The 25143-nt window shown below is 38.2% G+C and overlaps 1 protein-coding gene across 1 annotated transcript; it reads left to right on the top strand.

Moving 5' to 3' along the window:
• The first annotated feature begins 339 nt into the window (after nucleotides 1–339).
• Nucleotides 340–24034, top strand: LOC108137570 (serine/threonine-protein phosphatase 2B catalytic subunit 3). Its single transcript, XM_041708187.1, has 2 exons — nucleotides 340–642; nucleotides 20628–24034. The coding sequence occupies exon 2, from the start codon at nucleotides 20840–20842 to the stop codon at nucleotides 22625–22627; it is 1788 nt and encodes a 595-aa protein (XP_041564121.1). The 5' UTR covers nucleotides 340–642; nucleotides 20628–20839; the 3' UTR covers nucleotides 22628–24034.
• The last annotated feature ends 1109 nt before the right edge of the window (nucleotides 24035–25143 follow it).

Raw genomic sequence — 25143 nt, 5'->3', positions numbered from 1 at the left:
AGATAAATGTATATTATTTTCATGTAAATAATTACCAATGACATGTCAGAGACAGTAAAGTTAAATAAATTATTGGGGTCTTAAATATATTATTATAGCTTGAAATATTTAAATCAATTCAACTAAAAGAGCATAATAAAATTAACAAAATCCCTCCCATTGGGCTGTTAAAATTTAACAGTGCGCACGAATATCCAGTATGACCAAGGTAATCTCGGAAAAATATACCGTTTGAAAAATATACTTTATATACCATTTTTGTTTTTTGGCGTCGAAAGCTTGCAGCTTGGTATTAAATACATTTTTAAGCCTGACCACACAATTGCAATTGAAAATGTTTATTGTATAATTTCGCATTGAATTGAGCAGGTGTGGTGTGCTTGTGTTGTGTGCTTGTGAACGAACCAAATATATACACACACGAGCTGGAGGACAGTGAATTCGAATTAGTTTTTATATAGCACATATAGCGTGCACTCTTTATAATCTCCCGTGTAAATCAGATATCGCAGCGCTTTTTCTCTCGTGTGCATTTCAAACGCGCTTCGCCAACACAAAAAAAAAAAACAAAGCTATAAGCTCAAATCGCCGAGAGTGAAAACGAATAGAATTTCAAGCTGAAAGCAAAGCGAAGAAGCTAAGGTAAATTGCAAGCAGTCTCTGTTTTTTTTTTCGTGCCATTTTCTACTTCTCATCCTTCTGCAACCCGCACCCCGTCCGCCCCGCCCCCCATCCAATTGTGCAACACACGCACATACGCACGCACACAGACGCAAATGGGAGGCTTGGAGCAAACCAACAAACACACGCACACATGCCCAGCCACACGCGCGCATATACATATACCAATATACATATGCATACATACAGCTGTATGTACATGTTCCAATAAGAATGAGCCAAGACGTGAAATGTTTTTTTTTCCCGTGTGTGCATACATACATTAATATTAATTGCATTAAACGGGCCGAAAAAAGGAGAAAAACAAACGCAATGTCAATGTCCGCCCATGCCCGTTTCAATTAATTTTCCTGTCGATTTTTGCCCAAAAAAACGCGAGTGCAACGGGTAAAATAACATGATACACATGTGAGTGTGTATATATGTATATAGGCAAATATTTTTTTTCTCTTATTAGTCATCTTTGCTGTGTGTGTGTGAAGCGATGAAGTTTCAGCTGAAGCTGTGTACGTACAACCCCAAATTTTTTTCGTGTGCAAAAACCTGCAAGAAGTGAAATAATCATAACGGTAAAAGGCTGCCAAAGGCAACTGAAATGGAAATATCAGTAAAATTCAACAAGAAAACTTTCGTGTGGCTGTGTGAGTGTGTGCAAACAAGAGATTTTCTCGGAGAGAGCAGAGCCGCACGTAAATTACGGTTCTCCTCGGCCACTCTACTTGTGTATGTGTGAGTGTGTAAGCGACAGGACACCAAAGCTAAAGCAACGAAAATTTTCATGCTGTAGCAGCAGCACAGCGGTCCTTCCTTCATTTTCTCAATATGTGTGTGTGTTTCTTTTTTTTTAATGTCCTACTCTGCTGCTGCGCAGTCGCCGCCGACGTCGCACACACAGAAAAAAAAATTGTATGATGATACATTTTATGATTTTAACATCATTATTTAGACCCCATATACTTTTTACATTTCAATTTAACATGTACAAAATATATATACGATATTATCGATCTTTGTAATTGAATTTTAAAATAATTGCTTGAAAAAAAAAAGAATTCTTTGGCCAAGGGTATGATTTAAACCCGTGCTTTTATTACCAATAAGATATACAGAACAAATTCATTTGGATTAACATACTACAAAATTAGAAAGTCCAATTTTCATCCTGATTTGATTCCGAACTGTTTTTTTTTTTTCCTGTGCGGCGCTTTGAATTTTGCTTGTCCAATTTGGCACTCTCTCCATAGCTCGCCGCTGTCAGCTCTCTCTCTCTCTCTTTTTCTCTCTTTAGCCTCCTTGCGATTTGTTGTCCTTCGACTTCTGAGCTCTCAACTCCAGGGACGTGCCACAAGGTTCCACTGTGCGCGTGTTTTCGTTTCGAGAGCTTAGACCCAAGGTCCCTGGTTCATCTCGTCACTTTTGCTCCTTATATTCCCCCACTCAAGCCCAAGCTCCTTGCATTTCCACCGGCGGTGCATTCCTGCATTCCTTTTGATATTCCTCCACTCCCCCCCCAAGCTGTTGATGTTCCCACGAGGAGCGGCCAGAAGGCGCCAGGAGCTTGTGCCGGGTACTGCTGCAATGCATTAATAATTGTGGGGGTCCAATTCAATCATCGAATAATTGCTCTATCGACGTTCCGAGCGAGTCGCAAACCCTATTCCGATTCCACAAAATCCTCCAGAATCAGAAAATAAGTTTAATTTTTTTGTTTTCTTGCCTTCAGTTCTGTTCAACCGGTTGCGTTATAAATACCAAATTTTAACTGTCCTATACATGTTATAAGGATTGGTTGAGCTGGACAAAGTTCAAACAATATTAATAATTTTAATTGGCTAGAGTGTAGAGCATGTGCTTAAATACCTCCCCTAACCACTTTTCAAAATCTAATAAAAGTAAACACTTGTTTAAAGTGCATTAATAGGTTAATTATGTAAATAATTCCAAAACTGGTATTAAAACAGAATTTTTCCAAAAAAACCAAACTTTGGAGTCTTCAGAAAGTTCTAAATAAGTAAATCTAAAGATTTATATCTAAAAAGACATTGCTCTGATAAATTTATAATTATTTTCATCGCGCAATGAGATAATTACTTTTTGAATTGCATTCTGATATAATAAAAGATAAAAAGACATTTTGAACTCTATTGACATGGATACTTTCCCAGCAATATTTACAAAAATTTCTTTAGATCTTTAATGATTTCGATGCTAGTGGGTGAAAAAAAATGAGCCTATTTAATTGTTTAGAACATTTATGCTGACCATACGCGTGTTTTTTAATCGATTGTTTTTAATTGAACAGGTGCTTCTATTGAAATCGATGTGAGCTGTTTTTCCCAAAATTCCCGAACGCGGCATAAACATCATGGTATTTTTAACGTAATTTTTAAAGCAGTGGGTGGGTTTAGTTTATGGTTGAAGGAAGAGGGTTTTGTTTCGAACTGAAGTTTCGGCTGTGTCATTTTAAAATGCACATCCATCCATTAGTCCCGGACCAATTGAGTGCAAATATGCAAATATGCAAATATGCAAATATGCAGCTGGACTGCTTAACGGCAAACGGTTAAAAACGGTGTGCGCTAATTACTGGTATAAACCTTAGCAGGTGGAATTCGTGGAATGGAAGTGGCATGCAAATTGAAAGCATAGACATTTTTCCTCACAATTAGCTGGGCGACAATTGCTCAAAGTGGCAACACGTTAACGAGAGGCTGCGTGGGAGCCAATAAGAAATGACTCACGCAAATGGCCAACAGCAAAAGCCATAGCCACAGCCACAGCCAGACAATACAATTGAGAATAACGAGAAAAAGAATATAAAAATAAAAATAAATAAGAAACTACATAGAATAGAATAGAATTGAATAGTAAAGCACCCGCCAACACAGAATTTCAAAGCAGACCAGTGCGATGCGATGCGAATGCGATGCGATGTGTTCTCTGGCTCTGACTTTTCGTACACACAAATTGCGCTAATAATAGCAAAAGCAGCAGATGAAACTATTAGAAGTACAGAGTACAGAGTTGCGCCCGAGTTTTCGCCACGCAAAAATAGGAACGAGAACATAACAAAAGCAAAATGCTCACACAACTTGGTGGAAATCTACCGTGAATGTATAAAATAAGAAGTCGAATCGGTTGCACTACATATAGTTGCACTTAAAAATTTTACGAACAGAAAATAACGATTTGCCATTAAAATTACGGTTCAATAAATAACCCCAAGAACTTTAACTGACGGTACATAAACTTTTATTGAATTGTATTCTGATTAAGCACATTTCTGCGGCAAATTAAAATTCAATTTATTTGTTTTACCTATTTCCATATACTAGAGGTAACAATATATCATATCTGTATCATTAAGTTATTCGGACATGAGAATTTTGATTTGCCCAAGTCGAAGTTTTCGCCAACATGTACATTCAAAAAGGTACTAAATTGAATTTGACCTGCATTTCAAATATAATATAGCTTCAAACCCATTTAACGCATTTTTAGCATACATATATGAAATGAAATTAACCCAATTCCAGTTTAACACGAACTGAAAAGGAATTGAAGAAAAACTGTTGATAAACCACATCTAAATTAAATTAGGATACAAACAAATATTAAGTAAATTGAAAATTTATTTATGAAAATTAATAAAAATAAAAATAGAACTTAATACTGTATTAAAATTTTTCATAAGGTATATTAACATATCTTTCTTTATGAAATTCAAAAAAAATCGATTTTGTTCTCTCAAGTCTATAGTTTCATAAGAAATCTCCAATTAATTTGGTGTTTTTTCATATCGCTATTGAAATTTACCATTGGAAGAAAAAATTTGACTTGGAATGCATGAACGAATACTGATTTATTAACTTGCGGAATGCGGATTAAATATTAATTTAACCCATTTTCATTTTGAATACTTTTTTTGGCATACCCAGAGGTACATAACTGTACGTATGAATGTACAGCCATGTTCAAAATAAAAGTGGATCTATTCAATTAATTTTAATGCAAGAGTTTTTAGGAAAATATACAAATATTACGTATACGAAGAGTTATTACTCATATATGTTTTCCATTCTATATAGTCAATCGTTTAAGTTTAAAAAGATACAAAATCTTTGAAGTGAAGGTGGATATACTAATATTGTGAGCACTGCTGTAGGTGCATATATACAGTTATCCCCAACAGTTTCGGGTCAATTGACTTTTAGTGTAGTGCTGCACACACACACGCACACACATACATATATCCGTTTACGCTCAGCTGTATATATAAATATGTTTGTGTGTGTAAGCAGAGGCGCAGGAAAAAAGGAAAAAAGCTCGCAAAACGTAGCGAGCAACAAGGCAACTCTGCTGACGTCGACGCAGGCATTGGCAGAGGCAGCGGCAGAGCACGCAACAAATCGCCTGAGCCAAAGCCTAAGCTCACACATATAGCGCTCGCACCCTCTCCCACTCCCACACCCACCCACACCAACTCCCCACTTCTTTCATTCTCTCTTTTACCCAAGCGTCACCGCACTGTGGGCGTGATAAGCCCAAACATTGAGCCTTGATTTCGTTACGCTCCTTGTCTTGCGATTTTCAAAAGTTTTTAAGCGCTCCCCTATAAAATATTCATAAATATTTAATGGTATGCGTGCACTTCCTCATTAGAAGAAAAGCTTTATACACAGAAAAAACATGTATATTAAAAAAAAAACAGGTATGTCAGAGAAATGTCTTAAAAGTTTTTGAAAACGAGTTTAAGCCAAACGTAAGTTTAAGAAAAAAAACTTGCTAACACATCAAAAACTTAACCAGAAAAGCCAAATATTTTTGGGACTTACATACGTGTTATTTTATAAGAAAACGATGTTTGTATTAACTCGATATTTATATTTAAAATAGTTTTTGGTTTTTTTTTAGTTAATCTTTGCTTTTTAATTTCATATCGAGGTTTTTTTTGTACTGTGTAAATTGTGAGAGGAGGTGCAAATAGTCAAAGCTCAGTGTAAGTTTATTTCGTATTAACTCATATGCGGCCACCTGATTCTCGAAACCTTTGCCTCCCATTTCCTTTGTCAATGACATCAGCATCTTTTTTTTATGCCCCATCACCCCCGTTGTGACCCATTGTACCTGGCATGTTCTCCCATTCCTGCTCTGCGCGTTTGCTTTCGAATTCTTATCTGCTGCAGTTGACGTTTCGGGTCCAAGGAAAAGTATACGTGCCGATGAAAGTTAGAGGAGAATGAATGGGAAGTACTAACAAAAATAAACATAAAAGGGAAATAGCTTTGTCCTTTATGAAGTGCCCAAATTAAAATCCGAAATATACATACCGGTAGCAATTCAAGTCTCAGCAAAAAGCAAATAATTGCCCAATTAAAAAGCAAAAGACTTCAAAAAGGGTTTCTTGAAATAATTCGATTTTTAAATATATAATTTCAAGTAAATAAATTCCTTAAAGTTTATGTAAAACAAAGTTAGCGGTGGAGGCAACTTCATTTTCGACACTTTAAAAATGTCTCCTTGAAACTTTAAATAATCTATTTTTTTTTCGAAAACAAGATTTGATTTCTTGAAATCCTGATAACTTTTTTTTGGATCTAGATGTTTATGTTTTAAGTACAAAGAAAGCGAGGCAAAATGTAGTTCTAATCCGAAGACGATGATTCTATACGATTTTATGTAATTAACTAATTACTTTTTTAAAACGGCTAGGGTACAAAAACATCGGCCAAACGAAGCTGGCTTCTCATCTCGGTTATTTTTGCTTAAGCTCTTTGGTGTTTTCCTTTTATGACAACGTTGCATTGTTTTCAATTTTATTGGCGTGCCGTTGTATATTTTCCCCGCTGCTGTTTTCCTACTTGCTGCTCCGTGCTGTTCAGTTCTGTTGCTCGTGTGCCAGCAACAGGACACAGCACACAGTACACAGAACGCAGGACACGCAGGCGGCAAAAGCAAAAACAACAGCAACAGCAACGGAGGAAACGCTAGGAACTGTGGGAGGCATCCATGTCGTTGTCGTCATAATGACCGACTAACTGAGTGACTGCGTACGTCTGTTATCCAGGGCGTGCGTTTGTGTTGGTGTTGCCCCTGCGTGCGAATGTGTTTGAGCTTGTGGCGCTTTTGGATGTGCCTGTATCGTATCTCTCGGTTCGTGCATGCGCCTCAACAGCGGTCAGGGTTGACTTTTTGCAAGCGGTGGCCTCCTTCGCAAGGAGGAAGCTACAAGACCCGGACCCAGAACACAGGTTCACCCCCCCGTAAGCGTAACCCTCGGGCCAGCGCAACAACGGCAATGAAATTAAGCTGAATCCCAACCAAATCCGCGCGCTTCTCCGGTCTTATTGGATTTCGGGGTTTCTGTGCGAGTGTGTGTGTGTGTGTGTGTTGAGTGTGCTGGGGAATCGATAAAGCATACTTATTTGGATTTTTGGTGCAACATGCTTTAAACTACGTATACACACAGCCACAAGTACAGATACAGATACAGAACACTAAGAACTACACAGAGAGAAAAAGTGATATGAAGTGATCAATTTTAGATTTCTGCATATCATTTAGGATGGTATCTCTTCAAATTGAATTATATATGTTCATATTGTTTAGACAATATTTTTTCTACATTTTTATTTTGATATTCGATATAAAATTATGTTTTTTGTCCACACAAATCACTTTGGTCAGTTTTGCCTGATTCAACATTGTTCACATATCAAAATGACATTAAAATATATATAAATAAATATTTGACCTGCGCATTGAATCTATGCTTTTCTTTCTGTGTGGGTACGGTGTGTCATATTTCAGCTCTATATTCTCGGCCCCCCACCGAACATAACCTCAAACCGCGTTATAGCTGCGCCATCAAAAGCTCCACTGTCTTGCTCTCGCTCTTTCTCTCTTTGGCTCTCTCCCTCTAGCTTGCCCCAACGTCCCAGTTAGACCAACTCGAGATTAGCTTCCGGTGGGGATATAAATCATCTCTCGGTTCGTTGCTCAAGTTATAAATATTAAATATTCAAAAGCGACTTTTTCCCATCCTGCCTTCATCTCCAGCTGAGTGTATGTGTGTGTTTTACTCTGCTTGCCTTTGTTTCGCCCTTTCGCTTTCAGCCTCGCACTTTAAACAGCTGCTCCTGCTCCTGCTCCTGCTCGTGCTCCATTCTCCTGGCATTTTCCGTCACCCCCTCTCTCTCTGGTTTAACGCACTCTCCCGAAGCTTCGTTACAGTTACTTTACGCATACACTGACGGTCATAAAAACCGCAACGCGAATGAATGAAACAACAAAAACCGCTTGGGGAATTCCGTTCTGGGGCTCACTGTGTGAGAGCTATGTACATATGTGTGTGTGTGTTTGTGTGAGAGTGGGTCGAGAATTTTGAACAAAGGAAATCCAGGTTAAAGATTATGTTATTCACTCTACCCATATTAACCCTTAAATAATAATGATGAACTTACCAAACGAAACAAATTTTGAATATATATTTAAAAATCCTGGAGAAGAAGAACATCATAACAAATACCAATAAACAATAACATTCCCAACTAAAATTTCTTAATATCACAGTCAAAATAAGTTTTTATGTAAAAACCTAATGGTTAACGGAATCAAATTTTCTGTAATTATTACTCATACCACAGGTAATGTCAGTTAAAATAATTTATTTAATCAAAGACAACAGCACCGATGAAATGCAGATTGGACTCCTCCGACATACAAAATAAAAGTATTAAAGCATGTTAGTAAGGGTATTCGAATTGTACGTTGTTCATTGTGGATTTTACCCCATTCGAGCGCATAGTGAAAAGTTGCCTCCTTGTTTCTGTTTTTGTTTTTTTTACTGGTAGTGTTGCCCCTTTCTGTGTAAGTTTTGCGTTTGTGCTACTTAACCTTTTTTGTTGGCAGCATTTTGAAAAGTTGTTGGCCAAAGTATTTTATGCTGTATGGCGGAAACTTTCGAGTGTTTTGTTGTTTTTCTCAGTTTTATGTATATCCCTGCTAAGAAGTGTATTGCAATTTTTGCTAGAGGTTCGCAAGGCATATTTCAAATATTTCTGGCTCGTTTCAAATATTATTGATATCATTAATAAATATCATCATCAGACAAGTTGATATATGGTCAAAAGTTTGTATACTTTTCTTATCTGTCTCTGAAAGATATCGGGTTCAATTTTTGTTGATTCTCGTATATAATTTTTATAGGCCAAATAAATATTGTTTCGTTATGTCAATATAAATAGTTTTGAAATTTTATTAAAATTTAAGAAATGAAAATCCAAATTCGTTAAATTGATCATTATATCACATTACCTTATGATTTATTGGCGAATATTTTTTTTCTTAATCCATGAGCGTATTGGAACGTCGTATGCACTATATATATGCTTTTTATATGTTTTGGTCATGTCGCTTAATTTTGTGCTTAGCTCTTGGCCATCGAGTGGCGGAGCTACTTTTCCTTTTGGCCTCCCTTCGCTTTGATTGTGTGAGTGCACTCAGCATGCAAACAATGCCGTTAGCCAGCAACAAAGGCGGTTGCTTTGGTTGTGATTTGCTTGCTGCTTTGCATAAATTTGCACACACAAAACTCTAGCGACTGGCGACTGGCAACTGGGTAAGAAAAATCCGCGAAAGAAGAAAATTTGGCTAAGCTGTTGCAGTTTTTATAACCGGCCACTGTGCGACGAGGGATAATGGTAATGATGACGTTGCCTTGGCCGTTTATTCTCCTTCCTCCACTTTGTCAATGACATGTCCTTTTCGCCGTCTCTCTCTCACTCTAAGCCTGCTGCTGCCACTTTCGGTTTGCCAACGCACGTGTGCGTGCGTATACGTGATGTTGCATTTTACGGTTACTCGTTAAAGTTAATGCTTATAGGTAATTGGTTGCTGTCGTTGACACCTATGCGAAGCATTTTACAAGATTTGCGCTCCCTGCCTGTGTGTACGTGTATGTGTATGTGTATGTATGTGTTGGTTTAGATTGCTTAAATGTGGTCACGATACGCACATCAGCTGTTTGCCCCAAGTTAAGCCGCATTTGCTGGGTTCCAAATCGAAATATTATTGATGCCAAATCCCTTGTATTATTTTAAGCACAGCATTTTTGCAGATAACAGCACATTAAACAAGATTAGTCAGCCAGTTCATTTGCATGTGGCTATTTAACAAAAACTGTTTGGTTTAAATAAATAAAATGCCTACCGCGTTTAGGGGTTTATCCAATATAGATAGGGATAGTCGAGATATAATTGGACTTTTATGTTTGTGAACTATTTATTATCAGAATCCTATAAATACAAATATAATATGCATGGGGCTTTAGTCGTTTACAGGTTCTTATAAAGTAGATAGGGACAGTAGTTCCGCTTAGATTTAAAATGTCTTCATTTAATTGCACTAAACTTTGTATATATATATATATATATTATACTTGTTTGTGAACTATTTTAATAGGCAAAAATGTCATATGCATGAGGCTTTTGTATTTGCAAATAAATTGCTTGGGTATATTGCCTATATACATTCAATATGTGTTGCCCTTAGAAAATCATTTGCATTTCGTGTCGGTGGTTATCATAAGTGTGTTTACCAGTTAAAGCAGGCAGATCGCATGCACTACTTAAGGCATGCAGGGCATATTAAAAGAGACAGCTTAATAGGAGGGATTTATTTATAAACAATTGCATGCGCATTTTAGCCGGCCACTTTGCACACCTTCGCCTGAACCTGTGTGCACCTGCCCGCCAGTGAGCAGTGGACTAATGCTAATTGCCGGGTGGATAGCAAACGCGAACGCAAACCCATAGGCGAGGTGGAAGGAAGCACACATGAAAATGAAACGAAGCGACTGCGAAGCGCTCACTAAAATTAGGTCGAGCAGTAACAGAGCAGCGCCACAGACAGTAGAATACGATTTGCCAAAAATAATCTCGCTGTGCGACAATTTTCATGCATCAAACAAACAATATACTACACCCACCACACACATGGGATATGAAAAATCGCTCAAAGTGAAAAAAAAGTACTTGAGTTATTGGAGCAGGCAGCCGCACAGGGGCGGGGATAAGATGAATGGGGGTATTGGGGTCTGGTAGTCGGTGCTCTATGGTCGATGCTCGATGGTCGATGGTCGATGGTTGGGGGGAAGTCGGCAGTCCGAGAGCTGTCAATCAAACGGACACCAAAAAAATGCGAGGCGATGACTTGGATTTTTTTTTTTTTTTTTTTTTTTTGTACGCCTTTTAGAAACGATAAATTAAGTTAAACATTTACTTGAAATATATGCACGTATATTTTGCATATTAAAAGCTAAATACAGTGAGTGTATGCAATAAGTAAGTTCTATAATGTCTGAAATATGTGTCACATGTCTGCCTCCGAAAATACGGTATTTTATGGTTAGTGTGCAGCTAGTTCTCAATTGGCATTTATAATTTATATACCCGGAATTTTCAGAGTAAAACGACAGTATATTAAATACATGAAAAGTTACGAGTTCATTTTTTCCACATACTTTTACGATGCCCACGCGGTACATGTGTATTTCAAATTTGGGTCACGATACCTTCCGCACCCGCGAAATCCGAAAATATTGATGTTAAGAGAATTTGTATCTACCTATGTATGTATGTATGTATGTATTTGTTTTTATTCAAAATTTCTTGTTGCATACATAGTTTTCTGGGAAAGGTTGTATTTTAAATAGTCATTTATTTTAAACAAATCTTTACTGTTTTCATTTTGCTGCGGGCTTTGATTTTAATTATCTCTGGTTAAATTTTAGTCATTTACAAAGCAATTGTTTAACTTATGTTCTATAAGCAATATCAAATATAATCAAAGGAATATGTATGTATATATATCAACTGTCCTGTGCTGTTTTTGCATAGCCATCAATCTATCATCAGTTCATATTTATTGTCCAGCTGTCATATAGCTAATGTATAACCTCTTGCATCTAAGCTCTAAGCACACTTCTTGTCACACTTCTGTGTTTACCCAATAAAGGGTTTTTCGGCATAGACAAACCATGATGTATGTCCAATAACCGTGTTTGGGTTGTTTTTTTTATTTATTTATTTGTATCTTGCGCGGATAACTGTACACTCTGTTTGCGCCCTATCGTTAAAAATTGGCCAAATGGCGTGCGACCAACGTACATTAAACTCGGGCGAACAAGACAAAGCAAATTCGTCAAAAAAAGAAAAAAAAGAAAAGAAGAAAAATTCCGGTTCAAATTTCGAACAAATATGTTTTTAACGCCCGTATGTGTTTCGCTTTTTCCCCCATTTTGCCTATGTGAAAATACAAATTTTTTTTTTTCGAGGCACACTGTCTGTCGTGTGAGTCCGTGTGTATCCGTGTGTGTTTTCGGGTGATTGAGGTGGGTGGGTGGTTGGGAGATGGGTTGTACTGTGCGGCTTTTGTGGGTGACATGTGCATGTGAGGTGAGGGTAGGTGGACTTGCGCGCGCTGTTTGTTTTTGGGTTATTTGTTTCGGTCTTTTTTCCTCGTACTTTTCCTTTTGGCAACAACGTGACTTCATCATCATCCAACATGATCATTGTAGACGACCGCGTAGCGTGGAAAAACAATTGCATGAATATTTATGTGTGCTCATGTGAGCGTTTTCCGTTTGCGGTTGTTTTGTGCAAACATTTCTAGCCTCATAGCATCATTACCCCACCATCCTCCATCCTCCATCCTCCATCCTCCACCTACCACCCATCACCCATAAAGAAACGTCAAAGGATTGCCCGGCAAATTGGCTTCGGCCGTAAAATGCGTTTGCGTGTAGAAACCAAACATTTCCATTTTTCCTTTTTGTCGTTGGTTGTATTTTTTTTTTTTTTTTTATAAATATATGTTGTATAGGAGTACTATCTCACCCTGGTTTCCACAACCAGCCATATTGATGGCATAATTGTTGTTGCCGCTGTTACTGTTGCTTAGTCGCAACGCATTTCTTACTTAATTATTATAATTAATTGGCAAGAACAACAACTGAGCCAAAAGCAAAGGGAAAAGGAGCAAAACCAAATAGAAGCGAACAAGGCACGCGACCACACCACAAATAGGATGTACGTACAATATGTATGTTTGTGTTTAGGGTACGTAGCCTTAAGTTCAACAGGCGAAAGGCCCCTGAACATTCTAGAATTTCGAATCGTTTTCACTGTGAATTTTGGCCCACAGTGCAGTGCAGGAAAACCATTTAAATAAGCCTTTTAACGCTCTGGCGCGGTTCTTTCAGCCAGGCGACAAAAGCCCCCAGTTTAGCTGAATAATTTACCATTTATAAACGTTTTTCCTTCATGAGTTTGCGCTGTGGCAGTGCAAAACAATGCTACACAGACAATAGATGGGATAATATGAATAAAAAAAAAAAAACAACAAAAAAAAAAAAAACATAAAAACAAAGAATAACACGTAAATGTTTGCTTATAAAAATGAAAAAGAACAATTGCTAAGTCATTTTATGCGCATGAAAGCGGAATTATGCAAATGTAAAGTAAGCCAAGAACAGTAGCGGGGATAACATAACACTTTTACACTGGCTACAAGAAAAGCCAGATTTTTTTTGTCTGTCTAGCGTCTATTCCGATTTGAAATTTAAAGAATAATATACTCTCTTTTCCTTAACTAGTTTTGACTCTAAATGCATACTTGTTGTGTATATATAAATATATATATATATTTTTATTTTTTAATAATATATTTTTTGTTTTCGTTGTTATTGCTTGGAGCTAATGCAACGAATTAATTCTAATCACGTATCTACACTACATTTTTTAGGCTTCATAAAAAACGGATATAAATATTTATATTACAATTCAAAGTCTTGAACAATTTATAAGGAAACATGGAGTTGAAAGATGTGACAAATCTTCCTGCGGTTGTATGACTTGAAACCACGCACCAACCAAACCAAGTAATGCAAATCGAGCACAACTATTATTGCCATGTCACTTTGTTTTCAATAAAGCTCCATTGATCAGAAATGCAAACAAGAGCTGTTGTTGGCGGTATTTCGTATGTTGGTATTTCACTTCTTTTTACCAGACACCGCAAAGCAAACACAGAGACATGGAAACAAACAGCTGCTTTCTGCTTGCCCCTCTTGGGTTCGTTTTATTTCGTTTTGGTACTGTGTCGGTTCAGTTTGGTGTCTCGCCTATTGTTTTTGCCATTGGCACTCGACACACTTTTTAATTAGTTTTGCCACATTTCGCAAATAGTTTTAAGCAAATACAGCACTTTGGTCGCTTTAATTAAACGCGCCTTTGTTGTTCTGCTAGCTTGGATCGGTTGATTTGTTTCCCCTGCATTTAACAATAAATATTTACACATCTTGTTTTTTAATTACGTTGCCGAGTTGTCGAGTTGTCGAGTTGGCCGACTGGACCGCAAGATATGCCTGCCATAATTGTGTAGGTGGCAACCCTACACCGAAAACATGCATATGTACATATGGTATATGTACATTCATATTCAATATGGTATTTTTGCAAATTGTGTTACAATCGAATGCAAAAGGTGCAGGCAGGCATGCATGTATTTAGTTGTTGGATAAACATCGAAAATACAGTACACTGAATTTATGGATTCAGTCGAACTATTACGATTACGAAGGTGAATGTGTGTCTGAATATGAATGTGTTCGTGTCCGCTGGTGGGTGTATGGTTGAATGGGTGGCCAGGTCTGGAACACATGTTTATCGCATGACATAAACCACCGACGAAATACAATGGCTGTCAGAATTTAAACCGCAAACCCCGCCTAGCAGCCGTCTAAAACGAAAAATAAATACCGAAGAAATGAAACGAAACGAAACGAAACGAGAACAACAACTATGTACACCTAACCTACATCCACCAACAGAAGAAAGGCACAAAATATAGAACAGGCAGTGGGCAAAAGGTTGTCTCTATAGGACTGACACCTGTACAAAGCGTCGATAAGTGAGGCCAAGTGGGCTATTAAATGCCAAGTTAATGGGTTGAACAAATTGTTTTTACCAGTCGATGTTGTTATTTTCCGCTGATGTTCATTTCGCTTCGCTGGGAGTAGACGCATTAAATGCATACCAACCACCCGCCCAACCGCCCGCCAGTCTGATCGATTAAGTATGTATTATGTGCACTCAATCTGGCTGTCTGGCTGTCTGGCAGTCTGGCGGTCTGGTAGGCCAAGGACTTATGTAAATTCACCGATAAGCAAGTAAGCGATGACAGTGAGAAATTAAGTCCAATTATGTTATCAACGAATGTCAAGTTCATTCGTTTTACCGATAACTAAATGATGATTGTAAATGGCGACCAACGATAAAAAACGTTAAGTTATCGAGTTTTAATTAAATACAGTTATCGATGATGTTACAATTATGATAATATAAATTAAAATGCTTACTTTAGCAAAATACTTAATCAAAAATCAGCTATACCCAAGTAAGCTTAAGTAAGTTTATATTTAAATCGAATTTCAACAAAGCTCTTGTTTAATTTTTGTATTTTAAACAATGGCCATATATTGTTTATAAAACATGCTATCACTGTGGGTCAACAGTTTACGATGCTACGACACTAAATGAATGTATATAAACGCGTGCCAATATATTAATTGCAATAAATTGAGCAAATACATTAGTACAAATTACAATTGACACGGCGATTGAAAAGAAAAACACAACAATTTGTGCTGTGCCATCGTTGTTTCGCGTGTGTGTTGTGTGTTCATTACGCGGTCAAACTGTTTTATTTGCATTAAAATTGAGGTTAATAACTATGGCGCAAATTTATTGCAACTGTCAATGCATACCCATTAAAATGCTCGCGTTCAATTTGATGCGTCAAATGCTCGATTAGCAACCAGCAACCAACCGCGCGTGCAACCAAACCAGACCGGACCAGACTGACCAGCTAGCCAGCTAGCCACACACCCAAAACCAAAACCACCGACATGACGTCGCCCTTTCTTCCAACCATATAACCATTACGGCAAATCGGCATTACGGCATTACGACACTGAGGCACTTCGGCACTCCGGCCCCCTAAATTATTAATGCCTTCACTGCTGTGTCTGTCTGCTAATTTGAAGCCGTTTGCTGGTTTTCGTTTTCGTTTTTGGTTCTCGCTTTTGTTTTCGTCGACTGTTGGCGTTTCTGTTGCGTAGCCAAACTGAAGTAACTTTACCCGCTTTTAAGCCACTCTATAGCTGTACGCAGTCTCAGTTTGGCATGGAATACATATATATGTATATATTATACATATCCTGCAAGAGGATTGTGATACGAATGTTTTTAGAAAACGAAGTCTGCAACCTTTTGCTACCCTTGTTCAAAATATTTAGATGGGTTTCCCTTGGATAATATTATGATTACTATAACATTAGAAGGGGATTTTAAAAACTTCCTTAGCCCAGATTTGTAGAATTTTTTGATCTTAGAAATTAATTGATTTGATTGAAAAAATGTTTGATTTTACAAATTCTTACCATGATTTGAATGTTTTATTTTAGAGCATTCTCTATATTCAACTATTTCAATATTTTAGAGAAATTTAAATTCAATTAAAGATATCTGAACTTCTTTTTTAGTGCTGCCACTGATATTTAATGATTTAATAATAATCAATCTGTAAGTCTTTAAAGTACAGATCACTTGTATAAAAAGCTTATATCATGTTATAAACTTTTTAATTACGAAGAGTCATAGTTATAGCTTTAATAATTTGCAAGTGTATTCAGAACATTATTTTTCAAAAGAACTTTGAGCTGATTTGCTGATTTACTGCGTTTCAGACGGGTTTGGTCAAAAGAATTAGCAGTTGGACGCACGTTCCTCTCGATTTTTGGCCGCCGCTCGCTGCCATTGCACATTATTGCACTCGGGAGATACCAATAACAAGTGCTGGTATAATTACACCGACATGCGAGACGAGCTTCATAAGAAATGAAGACATGCCCATTTATGCACATTAATGTGTGTCCAACGCAACACATAAATTGCACGTTGGGGACGAGCCCCTCTAATACGGATGTGCAATGCAATGCACTTGTCGTTCATCCGACAGCCTGAATTAATTCAATAAAATCACAAACATTTTATGGGCCATTAATTAAGGCATGAAAAAGGAACAAGACAAGTTGTCTAAGTGATTTCTAATTTAATTGATTGCATGTTATTGTTTAGAATTTGTTGTAGCACAAATGGCTAGTTGTGTGATTAAGCTCGGAATTGGCAAAGACAAATTTAAATTGGTAGTCATTTTAAATGTACATTTGGGCTAAAAAGAACTAAAAAAAAAATTAAGAAACGGGGAAAACAACTGGTTTTAATTGATAATTATAAAAAATTCTATATCACATTTAAAATTTTTACTAAAATTTATTATCCATCGAGAGCAGTATATATCTATGTATAGAATTTTAAATTTATATACAAAAAAAGTAAATAAATAAGTAAAATAAGTATCAAGTAGGCACTAATCATGCGCCCGACTTCGTTACCTTTGACCATGCCGAAAATAGCTCACATAAAGAGCATCGTTTGCATAATTGCCTTTTAATTACCATACGAAACACAGATTGTAAATATGTACATATTTCTATATAAATAGATGTGTAACAGATCGCTACAGGTATCGGTGGTTAACGTATAAACTTAAATATTTGACAAGATAAGCCAAAAGTTATCAAATATTTTTTTTTTCCTCCGCACATTTGGTGAGTTAACCATTCAAAAAAAATCATTTTCAATGCTACTGGCATTTTTATGGTAGAGAACCTAAAAAATCGTACAATTTTCAGGACCATTTTTGATTAGAACTCTTAAGTATATATTTTTTAAAAGATGGAGAGTATCAAATATCTTAAAGTTGGTTGCTTTTTTATTCCGGTTCATGCGTGTGTCTTCTTTTGAAAAAATATATTCACAATATCATTTATGAGTTAAATTGTTAAGACAAGCGAGTGTTCATCCTTTCGAGGGTTCACTGTCTGCGTGTGATATCGATGCAAAAGTAGCACAGAGTCTGTTAAAGTAAACAAAAAGTTTTATTTCATTAGCCCCGCTACAATTGCTGTTGTCTGGCGTTGTGTTTTCTCGCGACTTTGTTTTGCTATCGGGGGCGGGGCTCCCACCTCCCCCGTTTTTTCGCTGAGTGTATGAGGGGGGACACGTTCAGCTAGGAATGTCGAACATTTAGCCCGTTGTTGTGGGTGTGTTGATGCGATCGTGTAAACGCAAAAATATGCGCAAAGCAATAAAAACCTAACAATGAGCAAACAAATGGAATATATGCATGAAATTAGCTGTGTAGACAGTGATAACATTTTGTTCTTCCCACTTTGCAAACTTGTTTAATAATTAAAAATCAGCACACACTCAAGTCATAAGATGTGTATGAATGTAAGTGTCTTCGTGCACATCAAAAGCGTATCAATTTGCATAAAAATACTTCGTTTCCATAACAATTTGCATTGGCGGCGTATCCAAGTTTTCAATACATGATTGGTTTCTTTGCATTAAGCAGTAGAACTCGACTCTCAAAATGTTACAAAGTAAGTTCCTAAAACCTATAAAAAACAAAGTTTGCAATCAGTTTTCGGTTGTAGTTGTCATCAAATAAACGAGAGATTTTAATGTCTTTCGCAATGAGCAACTATGAACTTGAGTCGTTAAAATACATTGTTAAAATGTGATAGATTTTCTAATCACACTGAAACTGTTTTCTAGTAGTTTAGTTTAAGAATGTCAACCCAAGTATATACGAATTTCACAAATATTATTAGTGCATAATAAAAGCTCATAGCTGAATATCACCTAAATAAAAATTTTATTACTTTTAAATTATTACTTTTCAATAATTAGAACCCAATACGGAAACGGAGTTGTAAAATTTAAGTAGGCCTGATTTACGATTAGTATATATTACTTATTTAATTATATACTTTTTTGTATAACATAAACACGAAATTAGCACAATTTTTTTTTAATATTTTATGACTTAAAGCGCTTACAACATGTTTTCTTACACTCTTTTTTTTTTTTGAAATTATAAACTTGTATTAATTTGGGTATATACCTTTGTAAGAAAGGTTGTTTGGAAAGCGCAACTATCTAAAACGTCAATATTTATAATTTCTGGTGTTTTTGTTATTCGACTTCGGTGTTTTGTTATGCAATCAACTGGATTTACATTGAATTAAAATCAGTCGGCAGTTTAATTTCTGCGTCATTCCATCGCCTGTTCAATTTGGAAAAAGACAGCTGACTTTAATTTACAGCAATGTGGAGCCCGAACAACGGGGCGGATGGTTGATGTTTTCATATGGCGCTCGGCAGGACGCACGTGTTTTTGGCCCTATTGTTTTACCTATTACTTTTGTTGCTGGTTGCCGTTCTGCAGTTGTCAGTCAATACGTCACTTGCAGACTGGTAGCAGTTACAAAGTTCAGCAGGCTTACCACTGTTCGTCCTTCTGTCCGTCCGTTTGTCTGTCCGTCCGTCTGTCTGTCCATCTGTCCGTCCGCCAGTCAGTCAGTCGCTCTATGTTTGTGCAACCGCGTTGCGGTGATTGTTAGCGCTATATTTATTCAGACGGCGTTGATTATTTTTCTATTCATCTGCACATATTTGCATTTGTGCAAGGAACGACAGCCAGCAACAGGCCACAACAAAAATTGTGTGTTTGTGTTTGTGTTTGCTTTATTGCGAAATGCTGCAATTAATCAAAACGAACCCCAAACGATGCCAAAAACGTCGAAATGTGTGAAGCAGGTTGGTGCCAATCAGAGCACATATTAACTGTAACTTAAAACCAGTCGTGTGGCTTTTGTCACTAGCTTATTGTTAATCAATATAAAGTTGAACGCTACTTATAGCTAATATTGCAGTTAATAACAGTTAATACATTTTTGAATTGCTGACACGTGAAAATCACATTAAATATTTAAATAAGCCATGTTTTCCAATCTACAAACAAGCTCAGAAAAGCTAATGCTGTTTTTGTTTTGCTTTATTACTGTAATTGACATTTAAATTAAATATAGCTCAACTCCCTTCATGTGGTTGACCTTCAGAATCAGAATATGTAATGCCCTTCGTAATTTGTTTTATTACTGCCATTGACATTTACAACGTGTATAAATAATATAAAAAAAATGCAATTTTGACGCTCCGTCATTCCGTCATTTTTAACTTTAGATGTTCTAAAGTAGCGCTCCCAAACTAATAATAGATCATTAATGGTGATTATAGCATATAATGTTTATATTCGAAAAGTGTATAAATAATATAATTTTTGATTTTAATTAAGTTGGTGATTTACTGTTGCAGTTGCCATGAAATGATTTTTCGTTTCATATATCTGACTAATAAACTGCTGCAATTGTGGGCAATTGTTTAACTGTAAAAGCCACCCACACACCTGCCAATTGTGAGTGTGACCACTACAATTGCGGTCAAGCTAATAGCACTTCATAATAATATTTAAAATACTTTACTTTTTCTATTAACTCTCAAGCATAAAAGTAGTTTTGACTCTATATTTTATTTAAAAGCTCAAAACTTTTAATATCTGACTTATTTAATAAACAAAAATTTTAAAATCTTTTTTTGTCAATTTTTTTTTTTTAATTTTTAGAAATATAATTCTAATAATACTTATGATATGTGTGGATATTTATATTTTTCCCATTTAGTTTATAGTATTAGCTTTACAAAAATATAAAACGAAAGTTTCAAAAGCTGCTTTCAAACTATTTTCCTTTAATATAACCATAAGCTAAAAAAAAATACTATTATTTTGAGCGCAACAGTATATAGCAACTTATTGGTGCCTCTTAGGCTCGGGACAGAGTACATTTAATATTTATATATTATCATTCGTGTATAAATACAATTGCTAAAGTGGCCCTACCGTTTTTCGTTGCAGAGCACCAGGAATAGCAGCCAGTGAAGCCAATCCCAGGGAACAGAACTAAAGCAAGTAGACGACCAAGGAGCAACACCAGGTGGTGGTGGTGGTGGAGCAGAAGCTGGCGCGTCTGGGGCAGTGACACGTGATCAGGTGGGAAGCCAGCCAGCCAGCCAGCGAGCCAGCCAGCAGCGAATCTCTCCGGAGCCAGCAGTCGGAGGATCGGGCAACCATGTCTTCGCCGGCGGCCCAGAGCAACAGCAGCAGCAGCCAGTCGCAGTCCGCAGCCCAACAGCAGCAGCAGCAGCAGCAGAATCAAAAGGCCAATGTCAACAACACACATGACAACAAGAATGCCACGGCGACGACGGGGACAGCAGGGGGATCGGGATCAGGATCAGGATCGGGATCGGGAAGCGGCGGATCCTCGGCGGCGGGCACACAACAAGGGCAGCAGGCACAGGGGCAGAGCGGAACCTCGAGCGGACCATCGAGCCCCACCAAGCGCAGCACAATATCGACAAAGGAGCGTGTGATCGACAGCGTGCCATTTCCGCCGAGCCGTAAACTCACCTGCGCGGATGTGTTCGACGCGCGGACCGGAAAGCCGCAGCACGATGTCCTCAAGCAGCATTTCATTCTGGAGGGCAGGATCGAGGAGAGCGCCGCATTGCGCATCATCCAGGAGGGCGCCACGCTACTGCGCACGGAAAAGACGATGATCGACATCGAGGCGCCGGTGACGGTGTGCGGTGACATACACGGCCAGTTTTACGACCTGATGAAGCTATTCGAGATCGGCGGCTCGCCGGCGACCACCAAGTATCTGTTCCTGGGCGACTACGTCGATCGGGGCTACTTCAGCATCGAGTGCGTCCTGTATTTGTGGTCGCTGAAGATCACCTATCCGCAGACGCTGTTCCTGCTGCGCGGCAACCACGAGTGCCGGCACCTGACCGAGTACTTCACCTTCAAGCAGGAGTGCAAGATCAAGTACTCGGAGCGCGTGTACGACGCCTGCATGGACGCGTTCGACTGCCTGCCGCTGGCGGCGCTCATGAACCAGCAGTTCCTGTGCGTGCACGGCGGCCTGTCGCCCGAGATACACGAGCTGGAGGACATTCGGCGGCTCGACCGCTTCAAGGAGCCGCCCGCCTTCGGCCCCATGTGCGACCTGCTGTGGTCGGACCCGCTGGAGGACTTCGGCAACGAGAAGAACTCGGACTTCTACACGCACAACTCCGTGCGCGGCTGCTCGTACTTCTACAGCTACGCCGCCTGCTGCGACTTCCTGCAGAACAACAACCTGCTGTCGATCATCCGGGCGCACGAGGCGCAGGACGCCGGCTACCGCATGTACCGCAAGAGCCAGACCACCGGCTTCCCCTCGCTGATCACCATCTTCTCGGCGCCCAACTATCTCGACGTGTACAACAACAAGGCGGCGGTGCTGAAGTACGAGAACAACGTGATGAACATCCGGCAGTTCAACTGCTCGCCGCACCCCTACTGGCTGCCCAACTTCATGGACGTGTTCACCTGGTCGCTGCCCTTCGTGGGCGAGAAGGTCACCGAGATGCTGGCGAACGTGCTGAACATCTGCTCCGACGACGAGCTCATGACCGAGGAGAGCGAGGAGCCGCTCTCGGACGACGAGGCGGCGCTGCGCAAGGAGGTGATCCGCAACAAGATCCGTGCCATTGGCAAGATGGCGCGCGTCTTCTCCGTGCTGCGCGAGGAGTCCGAGTCGGTGCTGCAGCTGAAGGGCCTGACGCCCACGGGCGCCCTGCCCCTCGGCGCCCTCTCCGGCGGCAAGCAGTCGCTCAAGAACGCCATGCAGGGCTTCTCGCCCAACCACAAGATTACCTCGTTCGCGGAGGCCAAGGGCCTGGATGCCGTCAACGAACGGATGCCGCCGCGGCGGGATGCCACACCATCGCCGGCGGAGGAGGGCCAGAAATCACTGTCAGCCGCGGCAGCAGCAGCGGCCAATGCAAATGCGAATTCAATCAATGGATAATTCTAAGTCAGTTGAGCTACAGCTTGAGCTACAGCTACAGCTACAGCTACAGCTAAAGTTAAATAACAAGTCAAGTTATAGTCAGTCGATGGATCTATGGTTCCAAGGGGGAACCCACAGGATCGGAGGAGCGGAGGAGGAACAGGAGCAAAGTCAGTTGGTAGTCGACAGTTAAGCAGCAAACGGTGGGAGGGAGTCAGCAAGCAACAGAGGAGCAGAGGAATAGTCTCAAGATCGGCTCAAAGGAGATATAAACTGGGCATACAGACATACAACACACAGCTAATTGAAATTGAATTGATCATTAACGGAAGGCGAAATTAATCAAGGATAGTAGGGATCAGGAGCAGAGACACCACCACAACAAAAAACAACAACAACAACAACAACACAGCAAGCATTAACGAGTACTTATTGGTATTAAAAGAGCAAACAATTGAAAGTAAAAATGCGAAAACATCCCCTAAAATGGAAGCTAATTATAAAGTTGAAAGATTATTGAATATATATATATATGTACATATATATTTATATGTATATATATTTATATATATCTACATCAAAATTTTGTGCAACGTTATATCAAAAGATCAAATGTAAAAGCTAAGCAACAGTGTTTAAAAGCGCGCATGCGCAACAGGCAGTTCACAAGGAGCAGTAGACAGATGCAGTTGCAAGTTGCGCGCATTCCCCCATTAAAAAAAAACAACAACAAAAAACAAAAAAAAAATTAATAAAAGCAAATTAGGTAATTTAAATTATTTGCTAACAAATTGTAAAACGAATCGAAAACCAACTTTCTCATCTCTGTAAAGTCAAACCAAACGAAGTAAAAAAAAGCAAAAGAGAACTAAACCTAGCATCTAAACTGAAACCTAAAGCTAAAGGATATTCTACTACTTTCGTTGTGTGGCGTCTGCGGCGACTTCTTCTCTCAAAAACAAAAAATAAATGAAATGAAATGAAATGAATGAAAGAAAGAAACAACTTCCTACAACAACAACAGCAGCAACAATATTTTACTACAATATTTTAATACAAGAACAAGAAACGACTGAATCTCTCTCTATCTATCTAACTATCCGACTCTTTCTCTCTCGCACTCATAACATCAAACAAACCATACACACTAAACACTAGACACCATTCACTATACACCATACATTACACACCACACCCACACACCAACAAGCGGGTGCGATGATCCAACTCAAAGTTAATCGTCCCTCGCCGATCGTTTATCGGTAATAGTTTATCGTCGCCATTGTCGCCTCACACTCTCTCATCTGGTGATTGTGTATGTGGTCTTTATATACGTGCCATCTTTGTCGTAGTCATTAGCTGAATATATAATTAATACGTTTGCATGGGCCGCAGCGATGCAGGCGCCAGTGCTGTGCCACCCCACCACCCATCTCCAGCCTGCCACCAATCGAAATAATCGAAATTATCGAAATAATCGAATCTCAAGGCGCGTCGATAGGCTGCACACATTCATCATCCCTTGCCTCCCCGTTCCCCTCCGGCATTTGCGCCTGCGTCGTCGTCGTCGTGTGCAAATCCTTTTTATACTTAATGGAATTTTAGTTACTTTTTAAAGTCAAAGAAAAGAAGAATAATAAGATGTAGAGGAGAAATTAAAGGGGGATATGAATAGAGCAGAACAGAAGCCTAACTGAAAACAAGAAGATGTAATTAACGTGTGCAAAGGGAATTTTGTTATATCTTAAATTTTTTATATTTCTTGTTATCTTTTTTATAATTTGTATTTATTGTAAACTATTTATATATATATACACACACAATCAGCAAAACACATAATATAAATACATAAATATATATTTATAAACTAAATTGTTGTTTCTACTTCATTATTGTTTACTACACCTTTTTCTATAAGCGTTAAGTAATTTAATTAAATGAATTTAATAAAATGAAAAATTAAACAAACCAAAACCGCCTGCAGCCAAACAGGGCTAGGCAAAACGTTTTCTTAAACAAAAATAATTATATTCTACAATAAGACGTAAGGGAAAAATCATTAACAACAAAAAAAACAAAAACCAAACTATGTGAATTAACTATTAAGTTTAAATTATACAACAACAACAAGATTAAAATTAAACAAAATAACGTTTACAAAAATTAACAAAAAAAATATGTTGAAACCAAAAAGCAAACAATTGTGCAGCATGCAAAAACACAACAAAAAAAAAAGAAGCAAACAATTTTTCAAATTCGACAAGACAACAAACAAACCCAATTTAAAGTTTAAAGAAAATGTAATACAAAATGCAAACTTATAGCAATTTGAAGTACTTTATAAACAAACATACATACATACGCCTAAGAGAACGTATATACACATATATATACATATATATTTGAAATAGTTAATGGTCGAAGTTGGTACCCAGATTATACGCACGGCTTTTTGCCCAAATAAATGTATCACGATTGGTTCTCAATTTGCAAATAAGGTTCTCATCAGTAATAGCTTTTGTGACCAACTAATT

This window comes from Drosophila elegans, unplaced genomic scaffold (genome assembly GCF_018152505.1).
Source record: "Drosophila elegans isolate 14027-0461.03 unplaced genomic scaffold, ASM1815250v1 contig_149, whole genome shotgun sequence".
Lineage (NCBI taxonomy): Eukaryota > Metazoa > Arthropoda > Insecta > Diptera > Drosophilidae > Drosophila > Drosophila elegans.
Note: the sequence above shows the minus strand (reverse complement) of the source record. Positions and strands in the feature narration are given on the sequence as shown.